Source organism: Diospyros lotus, chromosome 10 (assembly GCF_014633365.1).
Source record: "Diospyros lotus cultivar Yz01 chromosome 10, ASM1463336v1, whole genome shotgun sequence".
In the NCBI taxonomy this organism is placed as follows: domain Eukaryota; kingdom Viridiplantae; phylum Streptophyta; class Magnoliopsida; order Ericales; family Ebenaceae; genus Diospyros; species Diospyros lotus.
The window spans coordinates 21,893,450-21,914,498 of record NC_068347.1 but is presented as its reverse complement, the minus strand read 5'-3'; the positions used below and the strand labels follow the sequence as shown (position 1 = coordinate 21,914,498).

Sequence of the window (21,049 nt, the reverse complement as noted above, 5' to 3'; positions counted from 1 at the left end):
TATGAATTTTGTGTCAAGTGAGGTGTCTATTTATTAATATTTTTCTTCTAAAATAACTAAATACAGTTGTAATTGCCAATAATTGTATATATGGGTAACGGGGTGGGCGAAGAGTTACAAAATTCAAGCCAAACCTATTAAATTCAAACATAGTATAAAATTTTAGTATTAAAAATACGATAAAGAGATATTTAATAATTTAACATTTTCTTTTTCTATACTGCTGCATGAATTTTGTGACAAGTTTGTTGAATTTTTTACTTTTAAAAATATTAAAATTTGCCTTTAGAAAATCCAAATCCAAACCCAAATAAATAATTAGAGACCGGCTTGGAGGGTTATCAAATTCAAATAAAGTTTATTAAACAAAATCTAATAAATTCTAATATTTTAGTTTTGGATATAAGATAATAAAAGTTTAATAATTTTTGTATGTTTAGAAAATACTAAAAGTTGTCCTTACTAGGGGTGTGCAGAAGGTTAGTCTAACTGAACCAAATCAATTGAAATAGTCAATTAGATTCATTTCTTTTTTTTTTTTAAATTTGGTTCGATTCAGTTAATTTTTTCAAAAAATTCAATTTTTGAGTTTCAGTTTGATTTTTTGATTGGAAATAACCAAACTAACTGAACCGACTAAATTTTAAAACAATATTGTTTTAATGATTATAAAACAATGTCGTTTTTGGTCAACCGCATGCAATGAAGAAGAAAAAAATAAGAAACAAAGGAGGAAGAAAGAGTTCAAAGTAAAGTGAGAGTGAGAATCCACAATCTAACCCAAAACCCACCTTTTGGCCTTTGCCTCTAACCTTTTCGTCTTCCTCTTCATCGCCGATCATTAACTGACGATCGTCATCCCCATCTCACGCCGCTTTTGGCCACGTCCACTCGACCTTTCCTTATTCCTTCTATTCCGCCTTCTTCTTCGTCGTCGACCTTCGACGATCGATTGTCATTGCCATCTCACCTTTCAGCCAGTCGACCTTCCTTCTATTCTACGCCTTTCCACTATCAGCCTTCGACTTGATCATCGTCCTTGTTCATTGGTGACTTCGACCCTCTTTATGTTTTTTCTTCCCTTTCTCCAACTTGCAAGTTGTAACCAGCCCACCGACAACCCATAGATGTAAGATTCCTATAAAATTATAGTTGACTTTGCTATGATTTTAGAAGAGTGTAGCTTAATTATCCTCTCCTGTCCATTCGATTTTTTGATTTTTTGTTAGGTTGTGTCAGTTTCTTTAGTTTTGTCGATTGTGTTGGTTTTCGATTTTCATTTTTTCTATCATTTATTCAGTTTTGTTTAATTTTGTGGCTTGTTCGGTCTCTCAGTTAGTTCGATTTTGTTTGATTTTTTTTTTGTGTTTGTTCAATTTATACAATTTATGTTTGGTTTTATCAATTATCAATTAATTCAGTTTATTAGATTTAATCAATCAGTTTAATTTGATTTTGTCGTCTGATTCAATTTGTTCAATTATTAAATTTCAATTGAGTCGACAACTAAACTTGATAGTTTGCACATACATAATTCTTATGAAAACTATACGAAGTTATGACTATAACTAACCAATTACAAACATGAATTAACGAGTGAAATGTTATAAAATTCAAATAAAACGTATTAAAAAACTTAAGAAAAAACCTATTAAATTTGTGATAAGAAAAACCATTAAATTCAGTATAATAGAATTTAAATAAAATATAAGATTTTGGTATTAAAAATAGAATAATTAAAGCATTAATAATTTAAAATTTTGTATCCTAATTGCATCATATATTAATTTTGTGTTATACATCGAACTATTAAATTTTTCTATCTTTAGAAAACCTTAAATTTGATTTAAAACAATTAAATAATAGAAAAAGGTAACAAAATTCAAGATCATATCACAAAACCTATTATATTGAAAATAAGAAAACTCAAAACTCTAATAACTTTAATCTCCAATGATATTGATAGTACAACAACACCTTCCATTAAAAATGTAAAAATAAAATAAAATAAAGCATAGAAAATGACTACACCATCCTCGATAAGGTTACAATTTTGTGGTCAGTGGTAGCCCGTCCTCTCCGAACGGACATAATTCATCCAAACAGAGACACGTACCCTCCTATCCTCTCTCTCTCTCTCTCTTCTAACTCTGCCATTAACCACCTTCAATGGCTCTCTCCGCAAACCTGAACCGAGTTTCTGAAACCTTTCCGGCGGCCATTCCCAGGCCTCCCACTTTCCAAAGACGCCATAAGAGGAGAGCCCCTATTCTTGCATTTAGTGGGAACAAAGCCCAGCAGCACCCACTCCAGCAAACCACGAGAAGATTAGCAATAGGCCTTACCTCTATTGCCCTCTTTGCAAATTCCGGCATCGGAAACTCCCTTGCCGAAGACAATGGCCTTTGGCTCACCGGCCCTATCCCCGTTCCTCCAGTTTACAATAGTAAGTTATTATGTTCATAATTTTCATCTGAACTCGTTAGTTATTTCTATTCGTGATTTTATGCCTTATGTTTCACTGTACCGTAGCTTTCTACGACTGCAGAGATTGCGAATGAGGAGACGGGGACTCGGTCTTTCATCAAGAATGGGATATACATTGCGAATATCGGGACGAAGGGGAGAACAATCAGGCTGAAGAAGTATGCCTTTGATCTCCTGGCACTGGGGGATTTGATAGGGCAAGATGCCTGGAACTATGTGAGCAAGTACCTGCGCCTTAAGTCGACCTTCATGTACTACGATTTCGACAACTTGATCTCGGCAGCAGCAGCAGATGAGAAGCAGCCTCTCACTAATCTGGCCAACAGATTGTTTGACAGTGTTGAGAAGGTAATTCAACCACCGGTTTGCAGCATTTTCATCGGCTCAACTGACTTGACTTGATTGCAGTGTGCTGTTAGTTTGAACAGCTGCCTGAAAATTTTCATGTTTTTCGTGTTTCGGCAGCTTGAAGATGCCGTGAAGAAGCACGACCTTCCCCAGACAGAATCATGCTATCAAGACACCACCACCATTCTCCAAGAGGTCATGAGTCGAATGGCATGAGCAGGCCCGGCGCAGCGCAGCGGGCAATCTGTTTTCTTCAGCATATTTGTGCAAGTCAAGAGAAAGAACAGAAACTCAGGTTTATTCATAGAGATCAGGAATCAGATGGCAGCGTAATTTGGCACAATACCTCTAATCACATTTCTACACCGTATTTCATGTATCTTTGAGAGAAAGAAACCTTCAATTATGAGATGTGAACACAATCTCATCTGTTGAAAAGTTTAAAAGAGGATTCAATGCCTTGGTTAGATTTGACCAAACTAAATTTATGTACATCAAGAAGGATTCTGTATGAATGAGTGTGCTAAATATCATCATCAAACCCTGCATTGCATCTTTTATGATTCCAAGTCCAATGATTCGGTAGCAAACCATAATACAACTGATACAAGCCCAAGCCCAGTATTCTGTTCTCTATACAAATACAAGCAAGACATGTTAAAATTACTTTCATTCAGTTGTTATTAAATACCACACAGATGAAACTAAGAACATAAAATTTCTCTCAAAAAAAAAAAAGAATATTAACTATCAAAAATCTACCATAGCTCAAATGAGAATCTGAAGATTGTGCATTGGTTAGATGCCTAGGAATCCCAATCTCGCGAGCGTTCACCCTAATTGCAAATCGAAGTGAATAAAGTGACTCACCCACCAAGGTTCAAGAGAAACTGTTATTTATAATGAAACTAAATTATTCATACAATAAACTAGACTTACCTGGTTTACACAGCAAAAGTATGATCGATTGGTTGAGTTATTAGTATTAAATGAAATTACAGTGAAAATTGTTTGTTTCCACAACCTAAATGCCTCACCTGCACGCAGAGATTTCCTTGAATGTTTGAGATTTTTAAGACCCGTTTCTTGCTGTAGTTTTAGTATTTGTTTTCTGCATCATCATATTTTCTATATATACTAGCAATATATATACTCTAATGTATCCACCTGTCCACTTTCACCATGAAAGGAGGAAACGGGATTCAATTGCAATTGGCAATTGTTCCCTCTGCAACTGCACATAGTGATTACCGATACAATTGTGGATCTAGATTTGGATCTGGGTTTGGATCTGAACTTGGAGCTGAATCCGAAACCTGTTATGGGCGGATTGACCCGAGTATATAACCTAGATTTACTATATCTCCCACTCACACATAATGAATTCACATATCCATATACTCTTATTTCTCTGTGAGTTTTATACAGGCAGATAGCCCGTATGACCAACATACTTTTTTCTTTAAGAGCTCGTTGTTATACACTGTTAGGTATATATACCAACTCCATTATTCAAGTAGAGTCTATATGATATACCTCAGAACTATCAAGTCACATTTATCTACATTTAGATCTCAATTTGATTCATCACTTGTTCAATAAAATCTGTATTCACAATTATAATTCAACAAATGATTATAATTGGTTAACCTGTGAATATATCTGTTGACACACATTTTTGTAACACCCCGCATCGAGCGATAGGAAAGTCCAGGACAACTTACCCTGATGGGCCTACACGAACTTCCCAGGGGGGTCACCCATCCTTGGATTGCCCTAGGTTAAGCACGCTTAATTTGGGAGTTCTTTGCCTACATTCAGCCCGAAAAGTATCCAGTTGGTGTTGTTTCATTTCTTACTTATTCTTGATATATACTACCCTCATTTGGGCTCTTGGGGTATTATACACAACGTGTCATCATGGGCTCACAACCACGAGTTAGCTCATAACTATCACCCTTCGATGACCAAGAGTCCCGCCGCACTTGTGAGCCTCTCAATCACCCTCTGTGCAGTCGCGGGCAATCGAGGTGGGACGAACCCGGTGCTAACCCACCACCGCCAGAGCCTCCCCCCCTAAGTGCGGTGGCGCTCATGGGCGCGGACCGTCTCAGGGATGATAGAAGATAGTTCGGCCAAGGGAGTTCCCACAAACAGCGCCAAATGTTAACATACATTTTAGTAATACTCTGCATTGAGCGATAGGAAAGTCCGGGACAACTTACCCTGATGGGCCTATGTGAACTTTTCAAGGGGGTCACCCATCCTTGGATTGCCCCTGGTTAAGCACGCTTAACTTGGGAATTTTTTGCCTACATTCAACCCAAAAGGTATCCAGCTGGTATTGTTTTATTCCTTACTTATTCTCGATATATACTACCCTCATTTGGGCTCTTAGGGTATTACACACATCATGTCATTATTGGCCCACAACCACGGATTAGCTCATAGTTATCGCCATTCGACAACCAAGAGTCCCGCCACACTTGTGAGCCTCTCAATCACCCTCTGGGCAGTCGCCCTTTGGGCGACCAAGGTGGGACGAACCCGATGCTAACGCACCACCTCCAGAGCCTCCCCTCTAAGTGCGGTGGCACTCGAGGGCTCAAACCGTCTCAGGGGTGATAGAGGATAGTTTGGTTAAGGGGCTGAATGTAGGCAAAAAACTCCCTTTTGGGCTGAATGTAGGTAAAGAACTCCCAAATTAAGCGTGCTTGACCTGGGGTAATCCAAGGATGGGTGACCCCCCTAGGAAGTTTGCGTAGGCCCATCAGGGTAAGTTGTCCCGGACGTTCCTATAGCTCGATGTGGGGTGTTATAAAAATGTGTGTCAACATTGAGCGTAGTCTGTGGGAACCCCATTGGCCAAACTATCCTTTATCACCCCTGAGACGATCTGCGCCCACGAGCGCCACCGCACTTAGGGGGGAGACTCTGACGGTGGTGCATTAGCATCGAGTTCGTGCTACCTCGGTCACCCAAAGGGCGACTGCCCAGAGGGTGAATGAGAGGCTCACAAGTGCGGCGGGACTCTTGGTCGTCGAAGGGCGATAGCTATGAGCTAACCCGTAGTTGTGAGCCCATGATGACACGATGTGTCTAATACCCCAAGAGCCCAAATGAGGGTAGTATATATCAAGAATAAGTAAGGAAAAAAACAACACTAGCTGGATACCTTTTGGACTGAATGTAGGCAAATAACTCACAAGTTAAGTATGCTTGACCTGGGGTAATCCAAGGATGGGTGACCCCTCTGGGAAGTTCGCGTAGGCCTATCAGGATAAGTTGTCCCTGACCTTCCTATCGCTCGATGCGGAGTGTTATAAAAATGTGCGTCAGCAATATCTAAATGTGACACTCAAATAAATCTTTCCTTCTTTATTAAATCTTTTTATCATAATTCAATCATTTTTCCAGATATGCTTCATCCAACTAGATCATACATGGTCTTTGGTAGCATTCCAAGATAGCTGCACCAAATCATAATTTCAAGAAACAGTTAAAAGTCAAAGGGTATTATATGAGATTCTTGTGACCTTGAGGGTCTTACATAACTAAAAGAAGATATCCATATTTTTTGTTACCTTGTTTTGGTCGAACTTTGCACACATGGTATGAAACATGTATTATGGTATTATTCTCCTTTTCCCATTGAGTTCATGTGTTTTGTTATATGCTTAAAATTTATCTTTCATCTATACACCACTTAGCCAGAGATGTGATTACTTGTGTGAGAAAACCCACCATCTATTTGACATACCTTTAATTATTGCATTCAGTAATATGCATGAAGCATTGTATATATATATGTGTGTGTGTGTGTAGCCATTATCTAATTTGTGTACTAAACACAATTGGCATTAATAAAAATTAACATGAATCATTTATTGACATAAATTGAGAAAATAATAATATTACACATCAATGTTCACAAAACTACATTTAACATTTACGCATTCCCAAGGATTTAATATGACTCTAAAATAAATCTCTTGGAATGAGTTTTGTGAACGGATTTGCTATCATTTTATTTGTAGAGATATACTCCAAGCACATCTCTTTCTGTGCAACAATATCTCTCACAAAATTATATATTATGTCAATATGTTTGGTCTTCGAATGATATTTAGGATCCCTAGTGAATGCTATTACAGCTTGACTGTCGTAATTCACTATAACAGAATTTAACAAGTCATTCACAACTCCCACATGGTTCGAAAACCTCTTTTAACCAAATAGCTTCTTGTACTGTTATTGATAATGCTACAAACTCAACTTTCATTGTAGACAAAGCTACACAAATTTGTTTCTTGCTACTCCAAGAGATAACTCCATTGCCAAGTAGAAAAGCATATTCAAAGGTAGATTTTCTTTCATCTAAATCTTCTGCCCAATTAGAATCAATATATCCCTCAAGGCGTAGATCTTTTCCTTGATAACAAAGGGAATAATTCATTATACCTTTCAAGTATCTCATTATCCTTTTTACGGCTTTCCAATAGGGTTGGCCTGGGTTTAACTGATATTTACTCACCATAACAACTACATAGCAGATATCCAATCTTGTGCACATCATAGCATGCATAAGATTACCCATGACATTAGAATACGGAACTCTAGCCATCTATTCCTTTCCTTGTAGAGTCTTAGGACACATCCTTCTAGTTAAGCCTTTGCCTTTAGCAATTGAAGTATCTATAGGCTTATAGTCTTGCATATGAAATCATTCAAGAATCTTTTGAATATATAGCTCTTGAGAAAGAGCTAACAATTTCTTTGAACAATCTCTCTTGATCTTAACACCAAGAATATATATTGTTTTGCCTAAGTTCTTCATCTCGAAATTAGAGGACAACCATTCTTTAATACTCAAAAGATACTCCTTATCTTTCTTACCCAAAAGTATGTCATCAACATAAAGAGATAAGATCACGAACTTATCATTAGATCTTTTAACATACACACAGTGGTATTCATCAATCATTTGAAAATCACATGAGATAATCAATTGATGAAACCTTAAGTATCACTGTCTAGAAGATTGTTTCAATCCATAAATGAATCTCATGAGTCTGCACACTTTGTGCTCTTAACCCTCTTCTATGAAACCTTTAGGTTGTTCCATATAAATTTTCTCTTCCAGTTCGCCATTTAGAAATGTCATTTTTACATCCATTTGATGTAATTTCAAAATTAAACTGGCCATTATTGCTAGGATAAGGCGTATAGAGGTAAATCTTACAACAAGAGAAAATATTTCCTCATAACCAATTCCTTCCTACTAAGTATACCCCTTAGCTACTAGACGTTCCTTATATCTCTCAATAGATCCATCGACCTTTCTCTTGATTTTCAAAACCCATTTATTTCCAATAGCCTTGTGATCCTTTGAAAGGTCAACCAATATCCAAACTTGGTTCAATTTCATTTATTCAATTTCTTCTTCCATTACCTTTTGTCATTTTTCTTTAGTAGGTCCAAGAAAAGCCTCTTAGACAAAGTTAGGTTCTTCCTCAACTTGTGGAACAATTAGAAAAGCTTCACCTTCAACATCAAAACGACGTCGAGGTATGTGTCCATGACTACTTTTTCTAATTTGAGGTTCATGTGAAACACATTCAGAAACTCTCGTCTCGCTTCCACTTGGATCAAATTCCCTAGATACATTTTCAGGTAAATGTACTAGACAATTTCGAATAATAGAATCATCATGATCCTCAATTTCATAAAGAGACAAATTCTTATTTATCTCTCCCTTGCTAAAAAACTCATTTTCCAATAAAAATGCATCTTGAGATTTAAACTCGATAACACTCTCACTTGCCTAATCACCAATAAAGACATATCCTTTTGAGTATGCCGAATATTTTACAAATATACACTTTTTGCCTCTCGAACTCAACTTTCCATGTTTGTGAGAAGGATCATGAACATAAGCTGCACATCCCCAAGTTCTCAAATGACTTAGATAAGGTTTTCTTCTAATCCATAACTCATATGGGGTAGAAGTTATAGATTTGAAGGGTACTAAATTGAGTAAATAGGCAGTTGTCAACAATGCATCACCCCAATAAGTGATTGACAACTTTACCCCTGTCATCATTAAACTAATCATTTCTATAAGAGTTTTATTTATTCTTTCTGCAATACCATTTTGTTGTGGAGTATGTGGAATGGTTAATTATCTCTCAATTCTCTTTTCATCACACAACAATTTAAATTGTTCAAATAAATACTCGTGACCTCTGTCTGTTCTTAATGCTTTAACTTTTCTATCTAATTGATTCTCAACTAAGTTCAAATATATGTTGAAGCATTCTAAAGCTTCTAACTTATGAGAAATCAAATAGACAAAACTAAAATGAGTATAATCATCAATGAAAGTGATGAAATAAACTCCTCCGTGTCTAACCTTAACATTCATTGAACCACATATGTCAGAGTGAATTAATTATAATGGATTTTTAGCTCTAATTACTTTGCCAAATGGTTTTCTTTTCATTTTTCCTACCAAACAACTTTCGCAAGTTGGTAGATTCACTTTTGTTTTTGCTAATTTATCTAATATATGTTGTCCTATATGGCTTAATCTCTCATGCCATATATTCACTTTTTCATGCGAATTTCTAGAAGTAATGAGGGAAAAACTAGTACTTTATAGTTTGCTACATGAAGCATAATCTACATCAAGTACTATTAACCATTTTGCAAATTACCACATTCATAATATATTGAATTTAAAAATAATTCAACCATCATATCATGAAAATACATATCAAATCCACAACTGAGAAAAACAGGTATAGAAACTAGATTTCATCGAATTTCTGGAGCAAATAATACATCATGTAGATATAAGATTTGACCACCATACATACACAACTATAGATGCCAATGCCTTTAACTTCAACCCTTGTATTGTTTCCCACATAGATCCATTTAGTTTCGTATTATATTCAATGATATTCCACGAAAGGACTTTTGTCTCTTGCTACATGGTCTGTAACTCCTGAATCAATAGTCCACGAATGATTAAATTAAATTAAGAGTATAGAACTCAAAACATAAATAACATTTGAAAATGCATTTAGGGCTTGTACATTTCTTGGTTCATTGCAGTCATGTGCAAAGTGCCATTGCCATAAATATTATAACACTTCACATTTATCATGTTCTTCTTTTTTGAGGGATTACGAGCTGGTCCCTTACCTTTTTCATGGTAACTCATTTTGCTCAAAGCAAGCATATTGACCTTTCTTTAGGACATAATTCCCTTTATTTCCTTTGTGATGAAATTTTTGCTTAAACTTGGGAGCACCTTTGGAGCTAGATGTCATCATATAGATGTCAGTATTAGGTTTAGAAGCCTCAATACAATACTCCTCCAACTCTAAATGTCATGAAGCACATCATTGTCTTTATGTTTACATTATGCGTAAGATAAATCTTCATATACTCCCAGTTGTAAAGTAAGAATATGATAACAGTTTGCACTTGTTATTCATCAGTGAGGTTCACACTAACATCCTTGAGTTCATTAACCATATTGGTCATCTCTCGAAGATGCTGTCTCATATTGTGATTTGGGCACTTTTTATATGTATTAAACTTGATAGTTAGTTGGCTTACCTTTGTAATTGAAGTTGTCCCAAATTGCTCTTTAAGAGCATTCCACATTTCATTCGTCAACTCGTACTTTTTGAATTCACCCATAATGTCATTTTCCTACTGAGCAACATAATACGAGTAGTGGAATTCTTTTTTTTCCAAGCATTATAAGTCTCTCTATCTCTCCTATGTTGTGCAGTGATTCTTTCAACAGGTTCCACCATAGCCTGATTTAGAGCTTCCATTGACTCTTATTCTTTAAGGACATATTGGTTCTCCATACTCCAGATCTAATAATTATTCCCATTCAATTTATAGACTCTTATTAAATTAGCAATTATGTTCTTGAAAGAAGTCATTTTCAAGGATAATCTACACAAAATTCATTTCATTAATGCCACACCTTACACACATTTACTAAATAAAATTAACAATAAATATTCAACTGGGTACAAGGTCAAAAATTCACTATGTTTCCAATCATTGCCCATATTCCAATTGTCCAAATATTATTATTTTTTACCTCAAAAACAAATTTTGAGAATTTTTAATCCCACTTAATAAAGAATTATTATAACATATTTAATCATAAATATTAAATAAATAACAATAAAACATGCATATTTAATCACAAAGATTAAATAATCAACCATAATTCATTTCATAAAATAAAATAATAAACACATAATTTAAAATTTTGCTACAAAAGCAAAATATACTTAGATACATAGATTAAGCAATATATTATTCAATAAGTCTAGTCATACAAGGAATTGCACGAATGGGTAATGAATCTAGGAGTCCTATGAGCAATATAACTAATAATATCTATTGGTGGGCTATTTGAGTATAGGATCATTACAATTTCTCTTATTCTATATGCATTTAAGAAGAAACATAATACCCAATAAAAATTTGGATAACCAAATTCCCAAACACTAACTATTAATTGCTTATCATGTGACAAATAATGTACCAAGGAAATATTGATATTGTGTTTCGTCAATCCATAATCCCTTATAGCCAGCAAATATAAATTTTTGCATCATATCACATATAATAATGATGTGTTCATGTATATTTTGCCCTTCTATCATCCGATAATCATCTAGATAATTTTTCATTTCCATAACTTGGGTTCTTTGAGTAACAGTTTGGATGAGTGTTGGGGTTCTCAACTCGTGTTATTTTCTTAAAAACAAATTAAAAAAAATTGTAAAGTAAAAATTTGACAAAACAAATTTTTAGACAATTTTATACAAAATAGAATGTATATTATGGACAAATCCACTTGTGGTTAATTAATAATCTCAAAATATACCACAAAAAAAAATTATTGTTAACAAATAACAATATTTTTTTTATTGTTAACTAATGACAATAAAAAAAATTGAATTAAAATTATCATAAAAACAATAATTCAAATTTTTTTATTATAGAGCTGGGCCAAACAAGCCTTAAGGCCAAAACACCTTTTTATCCAAAATTACAGCCAAATAAGGTCTTAAGCAAAAAAAAAAAAACATTGAGTGATTGGTAAGCGAGCCTTTAAGTCACAAACCCACCTTTACAGAAAACGAGAACTTATACAGATTTCAATTTCAATTGTTAAGTGGCTACTAAACATAGTCTTAAATTGAAAGGTTCACCTTTTAGACAATTAATAAACTCATCTGCGACCCGCATGGGTAGCCCAATTAGTCGAGAAGGGGGCACAAAATATTTTTTGTGGTAAATTTTAGATCAAGACCAAGGATCGAGTCTTTCAAACGGCAGTATGGGAGTCCCTCTCTCCAAAGTGAGGGGACTCCTTGTGCGTGGTGAGCTCGGGTCTAGCCACTACGTCCCACTGAGTTATCATGATTAACCTCCTCCCACGTCCTATCAGACCGAGTGTGGGGGCGTCGGGTTGAACGATTTCACCCTTTGGACCAATAAACCCATCTGCGCAAGAATTATTTGCAGTAGGTACTGATGAACAACAAAGAAACAAAAAGCCAAGAAACCCATTTTCTGTCCCAGTTCAATTTCTTGCTCGCTACACTGCCACCACCACCAGCCACCAACAACACATTTGGTCATCTCCGTAGCTGTTTCCGCCATTTGCAGCCACGAAGCCACACGGAGAAGAGGAAGAGAGACAAGCTGTTGACGGTCGTTGTAGTCACCGGAGAAGTGGCCGAACACGGAGAAGACAGTAGTAGCGGCGGTCATCCTCACGAAGAAGATGGCTGACATTGACTTCCTCCAGCCTTGGAAATGGCCACCATCAACTCTTTCTTCACCAAATCACTGGTATTTCTTTTCTCTGATTTCGTATATACATACAACAAAAATTTTGTATGAAAAAAAATACGCATTTTTTGTGTATATATGAATACATCTATTCAGTGTATATACACAAAAGATCTCTCTGTGTATGTATGTATTATGTATATGCATCATTCAACACAAACACATACACTGATTTCTTAACCAGAAAACAACCATACATGCTCTAATATCAATGTTAGAAATAATGAAACCAAATGATTCATACAATAAACCGGACTTGCCTGGTTTACACAGCAGAAGTGGGATCGATTGGTTGAATTATTGGTATTCAACAAAATCACAGTGCAAATCGTTTATTTCCACAGTCTAAATGCCTCACGCACACAGAGATTTCCTTAAATGTTTGAGAGTTTTCAAACCCGTTTCTTGCAGCAGTTTCTGTGTTCGTTTTCTGCATCATATTTTTTGTATACACCAACAATATATATACTCTAATGTATCCACCTACCCACTTCTACCATGAAAGGAGGAAACGGGATTCAACTGCAATCGACAGTTGTTTCCTCTGCAACTGCACACAGCGGTTGCAGATCCGATTGTGGATCTGAATTTGGATTTGGGTCTAAATCTGGACTCGGACCTGGATCCAAATCCGTTATGGGCGGATCAACCCGGATACACAACACGGATTTACTACAGAAACATTGACAAACATCAAGGTCTTCCAGTTCCCACCTAAGCAGGGCTAATTAGCCATTGATCAATAAAATAAATAGGCTAGAAGAATAAAAGGACTCTAAGAAGTTTTCAAGTAATTTATATATGTGTTATTTATATTTATTTAGACTCAGAATCTATTAAGCTATACATCTGAATACAAAAACCACATTAAAAGTTCAATTTGAAGAATCATATTCAGTAATTGTGTTTTGCTAGGCCCCATATCAATGATAAACAATGCTTTGTCTCCCATTTGGCATTAGTGCTTCTCCCATTGATAATATAGCTACCAAAAGCAAGCCTTTGTGAAATTATAAGAAAAACAAAACAGAAGCAATCCATCCAACAGCATGATAACACCAGAGTCTATCCACAGGATTTTTTTAGACATTCATAAGCACTTCTACCACAAATTTAGTGAATGCAGCTCCACGGTTCCCTTACAATGATGGCAAACTAAACTTGTAAAAGGAACAAGTTATGATAACTGCATGCTTCAAAGTAGAAGCATTTACCTGGAGAAGATCTGTGAGCTTTGAACCTCCTTTGCCAAAGAAAATATAACATCACATGTGCTCAAGTACTTGAGTTTCTTTCAGCTGGTCACCAGTAGACCCACTCTTAGAGAGCTGCCCATTAGCAGCAAGATCAATAAGAGAGGGAGAGAGAGAGAGAGCACTTAAATGAAATATGGAAGTTGATGTGATTGCTCATAACTCATTAACACCAGATATTTGAAGGGTGAAGAGGAAATGAGTTCTGCAAGATGTCAAACGACATAAATGAGAATATACACAAGTTTTGCAAATGTGAATAGCCATGCATGTACACTTTGGACTAAACAAATCCAAGAATTAAAATAAATGGAAAACAATTTCCAGCATGCAATGAAATTTACTGCAAAATAATGCATTTCAGGATCCATGAATGGATCCATCCAGGCATTCTTCTTTAATATTTTAAAAGGATAAGTGCAAAAGGCACTGGTTTACACAATTATGATATTCAAAAAAATACAAAAAGGATATTTTCTGAACAATTTAGGGCAATGTCGTCATACTGTTCTACACATTTGCAGTGTTCTGGATTGCAAAAGGTAATTACATTAGGATAATGTAACCTATTTGAGTGAATCATCCTTTGCATGTTGTGACGAGTCTCCTTTCTCTCTCTCAAGCAGTACCTAGCAACTTTTAACTGCATTGTTCATTCAGCTTCAGTCAGGACAAAGCCAAATTAGCACAGTGCCTGAACCCTCCTTAGCATTGGCGCCGTCTTCCAGTCAATTTTGCAGGTAGGCTTCCAAGAGAAAAAGTTCAGTTCTAGGTCTGCCTGTTCCCAGTGTTTCAGAGCTTCTCGTGTTGCCATTAGCAGAACAAGAACTCTGCTTAGTACTAATCTACAAGATTTGATCCTGCGTTACAAATCAACCAAAAACAATCATAGACCTTTCAATTAATTAAGAGAATTATGCCATAATAGGAGCCTAATCCTCTTCAGCCAGAATGTGTAATCAAATATTTGTTGCTGAGATGCTTACCTGGTATGTAGATCTTGTCTTCATATACCTTGTAAAATTTCCAGGACAACTGTAAAGTACGCAAAAATTTTTATGATCCATCTAAAGAAAATAGTGAGAAGGAAAGTTAAATGAAAAAGTGCACTCTTATTAACTTGCAAGTCCAACATTGAATACAACATGGTTTTGTATCAGAACGAACAGAATCCAAGCACTCCAGAGCCCAAGCAGGGAAATAGTTTTCTTATATCTCAGTTTGTACAAACAGCATAAGGGAAAGACAAGTTTTATTCAGCTTGCCATAAGGACAAGGATGGAGTCTCCGAGTCCTTCCATGAAAGGCTTGTGTGTCCGTATCTCTCACCCTGAACTGCGTCAGCAGATACGATTGATTCCAGCTCAGCCATTTCTTCAGGCGTTAGTTTCAATGACAAAGCTCCAATATTTTGATTGAAGTTTTCAACCTTTGTGGTGCCAGGAATTGGACACACATCGTTCCCTTGGTGAAGAACCCACGCCAATGCCAGCTGCCCAGGGGCGCACCCCTTCCTTGATGCCATCTCATTAACCCGCTCAAACATGATGTTATTCTGTTTCAGATTCTCCGCCTGGAACCTTGGGAGACCCTGTAGAAGATGAAATGCATAATTCAGTATTAAAAAGATTTGCTGGTTACTTAAAACATGCAATACAACACACGTAATTTTAGTCATGATGCAACGTCAAATGATGACTATCTGATGGAATTAAAGACCAAAGAGAATGAAATAACTAATAAGTGAGTAAACTAAGGCCACTATCTGGATGCCTCTCCCATCAGCATGCTGCTGTTATATGTGTAATAAAAGATAAAGAACTAGGAAGGGCATCTTCTGTGAAAAAAAAGCCAGAAAAATTAACATTAGATTGCTAGGACATTTTTATTGAACTTTTTGTTATTGAAAATGAATCAAATTGTTTATCAAACAAGGACTAATATGGTCCAAAATTAATTTTTTTTCATCAATCTTTGAAGAAACAAATCATAGTGACCAAGTACCTAGAGAACTATGTAATTTTTAGTAAAGACAAGTAGAGATGAACATGGATCAAAAGGATTGTGTAACATTTGCCATATTTTGTTCTGGCAAGATACATATGAGCTGTCAAACATAGCAACAGTCCTTAGGTTGTTGGTAGGTTCTACCCATTCTCATGCAATGGGCTGTGGTGCAATGCAAAATAGACAAGAACAATTGGATTCTTCACAAGCTGTCTTCACCATATGCTTGATATCATAGAATTTATTATAAATGCATAAAATTTATTATAAATGCAAAATATTACTATGAGAAAACTTACTAAAATTTCAGAATAACATTGCTTCAATATTGCCTAACAGGGTTACATTCCGAAAGTAAAGTATTATGTGTTGTACACACAAACCTTTCTGAAGTCGTTATTTGAGATGTTCTCAACAATCTTGGGACCTGATGAGAAGAATCCTCTTCCTAATGGACTATATGCAACAATCCCAATGCCAAGCTCTCTGAACAAATAGAGAGGAAAGAAATTAAAAATTTGGAATGCTGATCACACCTAAAATATCTGTTAGCAGAATAGACATCTCACCTGCAAGTAGGAACTATTTCTTCCTCCACATCTCTTGTCCATAAAGACCATTCTAATTGTACAGCTGTAATTGGATGGACAGCATGAGCTCTTCTGATTGTTGAAGCAGAGGCCTCAGATAGACCAATATACTTTATTTTTCCCTCTTCAATCAGTTTCTTGAGTTCCCCCATCTGGTGAAGTAACGTCAAAAAACAAATTCGAAACACTTGATAAACTTTCCAGAAATAAAAATACAGCCAAACAAGGAAATCATTGTGAAGAGTTGCAAAACTTGCATGTTTAAGAGAAATAGAAGTAGACGGGTAAGACTGCCATGCTTAACATGGCCAAACCTTTAAAGTTGGTACAATGAACAATTTTGGATGTATGAAAGTGACAAGGGCGGGCAAGAGGCAGTGTTTAATATAATTGATTGCAGTAAAATGGTTATTTTCTTTATCATTGGTCTAACTAATTCCAACTACTCCTGAAAAAATGAACCAATGTTTCACTATGTTAATTGGAAGGCAGATCATTTCGGTAATGTAGAAAGCAAATAATGGGAGTCATTTTGACATATGGAAGAGAATAGAAACAGAGTACAACAAACATTAGGTGGTGCTATAGGAGTACATTTCCAGAAATTATTCTATCAGATTGAAAGATGCTTCTCATGCAATTTCTTTTAAGAAATTAGACGTCTAATAACAAGCTAAATATGCTCTATTTTCTCTTCAAAAGAATTGCAACATTAGGATTCTTTGGGTCGCTAAATTAACCATGTTCAGAATTTTTGTATTGTGCTTTTTCAATAACACCGGTGGGTCACCTAAGATGAACCTTCAGTTCAATATATTAACACACCGTAATTAACAATTCCCATATGCCACAAATAACAACTTCTTCACTTGAAGCTATGGAAATGTTGCTGTGATTGCAAAATACGGGCATTTATCATATTTTTCCATTATTATTTCTGTACGTCAACTGAAATCAGTGACAGATGAAACCATCTCTTGCGATCAAATAAAACATCACAGTATAATGACAGGTTTTCTGACATGAATTCATGGAATAGCTGCAAAAATCAAAGTATGGAGGAACTACAATCTGTTGAAAAAGGCAATTTTCAAGCAGGCCCTTAAAGAATAGTAGCTCAACTCAAAAAGCATCAACTCTGACTGTTTTGGATAATTTCATTCTATCTTATAATCCATGTTCTCCAACACCAAAAAATAAGATGAAAAGTGATTTTCTTGTAAAACCTTTTTATAGAAAAATTATTTATTTAATGTAAATATTTTACATTGAAACAATTGAAACCTTAGCTGCAAAAAATATTTTCTAGTTTTTAATCACTAAGTTTTCACTTCAGTTTTTCTTTTCCACAAAAAAATTTGGTAAAGAAGTTCAACTGCTAAATATCAAGAATAATTTTTTTATCTTGAAAACTGAAAATGCCTTCAAAATAGTTATATAGAATACATGTTCAGTTGTTATATCTTGTTATTAATATTATTCTTATAATATTAAAATATTAATAATTGTATAGTTACTATTCAAAAACTAATCCTATCAATGATACTGGTAGTAGTACAATTTAATGATAATAATTAATTAGTAATATTATTATATTAAAATTATGAATAAAGCAGAATGATAATATTAATATACCAATAAAATATTCGTAATATTGTTAATATTACCATATTAATGAAAATCATTATAATTAGAGAAATTTTATAATACTCATGTTGTTGTTATTAGTATTTTCACTATTTACTATTACTTAAGTTTTCAATTTGTTAATATTTGTACTATTTATAACACTAATATTGTTGATATTTTATGTTTTATATTTTACTATTTTTATTGATATTAATGTAAATACAATTAGTATTGAGCTTGATTGGGGTGAAAACATATTTTCTACCCGTCTAATGAAAAAAAAAATTAAACCAGTTAGTTTAAAATTAAAAATTTGAGAAACAAAGTTCTCTGCCTTCTATTCGAAATTTTTATCCTATAAACATGTTTTCCAGATTTCTGCTTTTTGTAGAATATTATTCCAAAAAACAAAGATTTGATTTTGATAACTCAACTGGCCCTTAAGTTCTTTTAGGGTTCTACCTTACTTCTTTTATAGTTTCTATTTTACAATCAAAGCATATACATATACTGCATATATATATAAGATTTGATGAGTAATGAATTATCCAAGCTTTTTGGCCTATATAGAATTCCACATTTCATGCCTATGTCTCTCCAATTAATAGACAATTACCCCTCCTTGACTCTTCTTCTTTCTCATATCATTCAATTTCTTCTTTCTCTTTCTACTCCATGTTTTTCTTCCCTTCTCTATTCTCCATTTGTTCTTCATCACACTTGTTTTTTTTTTTTTTCTTCTTTTACTCTCTTTTATAAGGTCAGTGATTTTACATCCTGTTCTGTATTCATGTGAAATGTGGCATTTCAATGTATAGAAGTATCATCAAAATAAGGGTAGAAGGCAAACTAAAGTCAACATGTGCAACAATAGTTTTCATAAAAATTCACACACGTAAAAGAAATTCATGACCATGCCACATCTTATCATATAATATCTCTGATACTTGTATCTGTTACATTGAAATTGTGTCCACGACTAGGTCTGCTACTGCCACTTAATGCTATGTTGACTACTCGGGCCCTTTACTCCATTGCTCTATTAAGGGGCATGAAACATGAATTCGAATTAGTTTATCTTTTTGCCGTTGCATTAAATAAGATGACTCACACACCAAGAAGAGCCTAAAAGCCTTCCTTTTCTCTTGGTGAAATTTCAATAATTGCAGGTATTCAGCTCAGGTTCACGAAATGAATACTCATACCAACAAGCAGAATGCATAGAAGAGAAATATAAGTGCCTGCTGGACCTAAAGCTAGAGCTGGATCAAGAAAATCCCATAAAGACAAAAGGTTACTAGTGGAAGGACATGCACTACAGTCAGAGGGTAATATTGGCGTATGGTATGGGATTGATTAGTACAGCAAGTAATACAAGTTAAGGTACACATAATTGGTACAGAACAGATAGAAGACAGAAATGGAAAAGGTGGGCATATTTCAAACCGTGACTTCGATGGGAACACGAGTGTCAATCCTGTGCTGGTAATAGAGATCAATGCAATTCACGTCGAGCCGCTTCAAGCTGGCCTCACAGGTGGCCCGTACATAGGCTGGATCGCCACGCACCTCTATTTTGCCGTTGTCGGCATATCTGACCCCAAATTTGGTAGCCAGTTGCACTTTCTCTCTCATTCCACCCTCCAGCGCCTACATAAATCCATTAAAATTCGTAAGTTCACTCAGCTGGGTATTTTATCAAACAAATGAACTACTTTGAAATTAATCCAATGAGGAATACCTTGCCGAGAAGGATTTCGTTGGTGTGGGGGCCGTAGAAGTCGGAAGTGTCGAGGAAGGTGACGCCGGAGTTGACAGCGTGATGGATGAGTTTGATCATGTCTTGTTCCGGCTTTGGAGGACCGTAGAAGTCCGACATGCCCAAGCAGCCCAGTCCCTGAGCCGACACCTCCAGACCTTGGGAACCCAGCTTAATCCTCCTCGCTCCACCCATTTAATTTGCTTTTGCCTATATCGATCTTTTCTCTCTCGATCGCTCGCTGCGTGAATGAATTTATAGAGAAACCAAGGGTGGCGCGTCCTACCATACATTTTGATTTTTGACGTAACGCCGTGATGCTGTGTAGCCCAATATATAAAGTTTCCCATCCCTTGCGGCCTTGGCTCATAATCAAAGTTGAATTTTCTCATCCGATGTTATTGATACAAAATATAGTAGATTTGAAACGATTTGTGGAATCCACTGTTTCTTAATGTCACGTCATCGATGACCTGTTCGATCACTCATTTCGCAATCTAGGTAGAGGTATCAATAGGGCTAGGCTTTGCTATTCAAACGGCCGGGCCAAAGAAATTGGGCCCACGGCACGGCCCGTGGCCCACTGGACCCAGCCGTTGGGCCTTTATGGCCGGGCCCATGAGGCCTTTATGGGCCAGTCAGTTAGGTCTTTACTCATTTATTTTTTTAATTATGTTATTTTTTATTAATTATTGATGTTAGATACTAAAAAATTTATATTTCACAATATATATAAATAATATCTATTAATTTATTTAAAATTTTTAAATTAAATTTTTTATATATTTAAATTATAAATAAACATTCTCCTTTTTATATATGCATTATTTTTCATATCAATTTACAAAAAAATTTATAAGACATAAAATTTTAAAATATAAAATGATGAAATAATATTTAAAGTTAAGATAGAAAATATTTTAAAAATAAAAAAAATTAATTTTTATATATTATATGTATTATTTTTTAAAAAATTATTTAAAAAACAAGAAAAAAATGATCGAGCCCACCGGGCCCGACCCGCTAGGCCCTGTGGGTTAAGGCCCGCCCGGCCTGTGGGCCGGACCCTATCT

At 35.3% G+C, this 21,049-nt stretch overlaps 2 protein-coding genes across 5 annotated transcripts; one reads left to right on the top strand and one right to left on the bottom strand.

Moving 5' to 3' along the window:
• The first annotated feature begins 2,097 nt into the window (after window positions 1–2,097).
• Window positions 2,098–3,396, top strand: LOC127811448 (photosynthetic NDH subunit of lumenal location 3, chloroplastic). Its single transcript, XM_052351333.1, has 3 exons — window positions 2,098–2,446; window positions 2,549–2,835; window positions 2,953–3,396. Exons 1-3 carry the CDS (start codon window positions 2,170–2,172, stop codon window positions 3,049–3,051), a joined length of 663 nt encoding a protein of 220 aa, XP_052207293.1. The 5' UTR covers window positions 2,098–2,169; the 3' UTR covers window positions 3,052–3,396.
• A 10,769-nt stretch (window positions 3,397–14,165) lies between these two features.
• Window positions 14,166–20,332, bottom strand: LOC127811446 (probable aldo-keto reductase 5). Of its 4 annotated transcripts, XR_008025686.1 has the most exons (8): window positions 19,959–20,332; window positions 19,664–19,867; window positions 16,568–16,740; window positions 16,382–16,484; window positions 15,321–15,582; window positions 14,978–15,026; window positions 14,542–14,851; window positions 14,166–14,196 (listed from the first exon to the last, which is right to left on the bottom strand). XR_008025686.1 is itself a non-coding variant. In XM_052351332.1 (7 exons), exons 1-6 carry the CDS (start codon window positions 20,169–20,171, stop codon window positions 14,998–15,000), a joined length of 984 nt encoding a protein of 327 aa, XP_052207292.1. In that variant the 5' UTR covers window positions 20,172–20,332; the 3' UTR covers window positions 14,260–14,851; window positions 14,978–14,997. The 4 variants fall into 4 exon arrangements, 2 of the variants coding, with proteins under 2 accessions (XP_052207292.1, XP_052207291.1); XR_008025687.1 differs by lacking the exon at window positions 14,166–14,196 and having other exon boundaries at window positions 14,259–14,851; window positions 14,978–15,058; window positions 19,959–20,331; XM_052351332.1 differs by lacking the exon at window positions 14,166–14,196 and having other exon boundaries at window positions 14,260–14,851.
• Window positions 20,333–21,049: the final 717 nt, after the last annotated feature.

Excerpts from the sequence above, each read along its gene's own strand:
- LOC127811446 (XM_052351331.1), bottom strand. The coding sequence starts at position 20,171 with ATGGGTGGAGCGAGGAGGATTAAGCTGGGTTCCCAAGGTCTGGAGGTG. Across the intron at positions 16,741-19,663 it reads GTGTTCCCATCGAAGTCACG|ATGGGGGAACTCAAGAAACT; the intron begins GTTTGAAATATG and ends TTACTTCACCAG. Across the intron at positions 16,485-16,567 it reads GAAATAGTTCCTACTTGCAG|AGAGCTTGGCATTGGGATTG; the intron begins GTGAGATGTCTA and ends CTATTTGTTCAG.
- LOC127811448 (XM_052351333.1), top strand. The coding sequence starts at position 2,170 with ATGGCTCTCTCCGCAAACCTGAACCGAGTTTCTGAAACCTTTCCGGCG. Across the intron at positions 2,447-2,548 it reads CGTTCCTCCAGTTTACAATA|AGATTGCGAATGAGGAGACG; the intron begins GTAAGTTATTAT and ends CTACGACTGCAG. Across the intron at positions 2,836-2,952 it reads TGTTTGACAGTGTTGAGAAG|CTTGAAGATGCCGTGAAGAA; the intron begins GTAATTCAACCA and ends GTGTTTCGGCAG.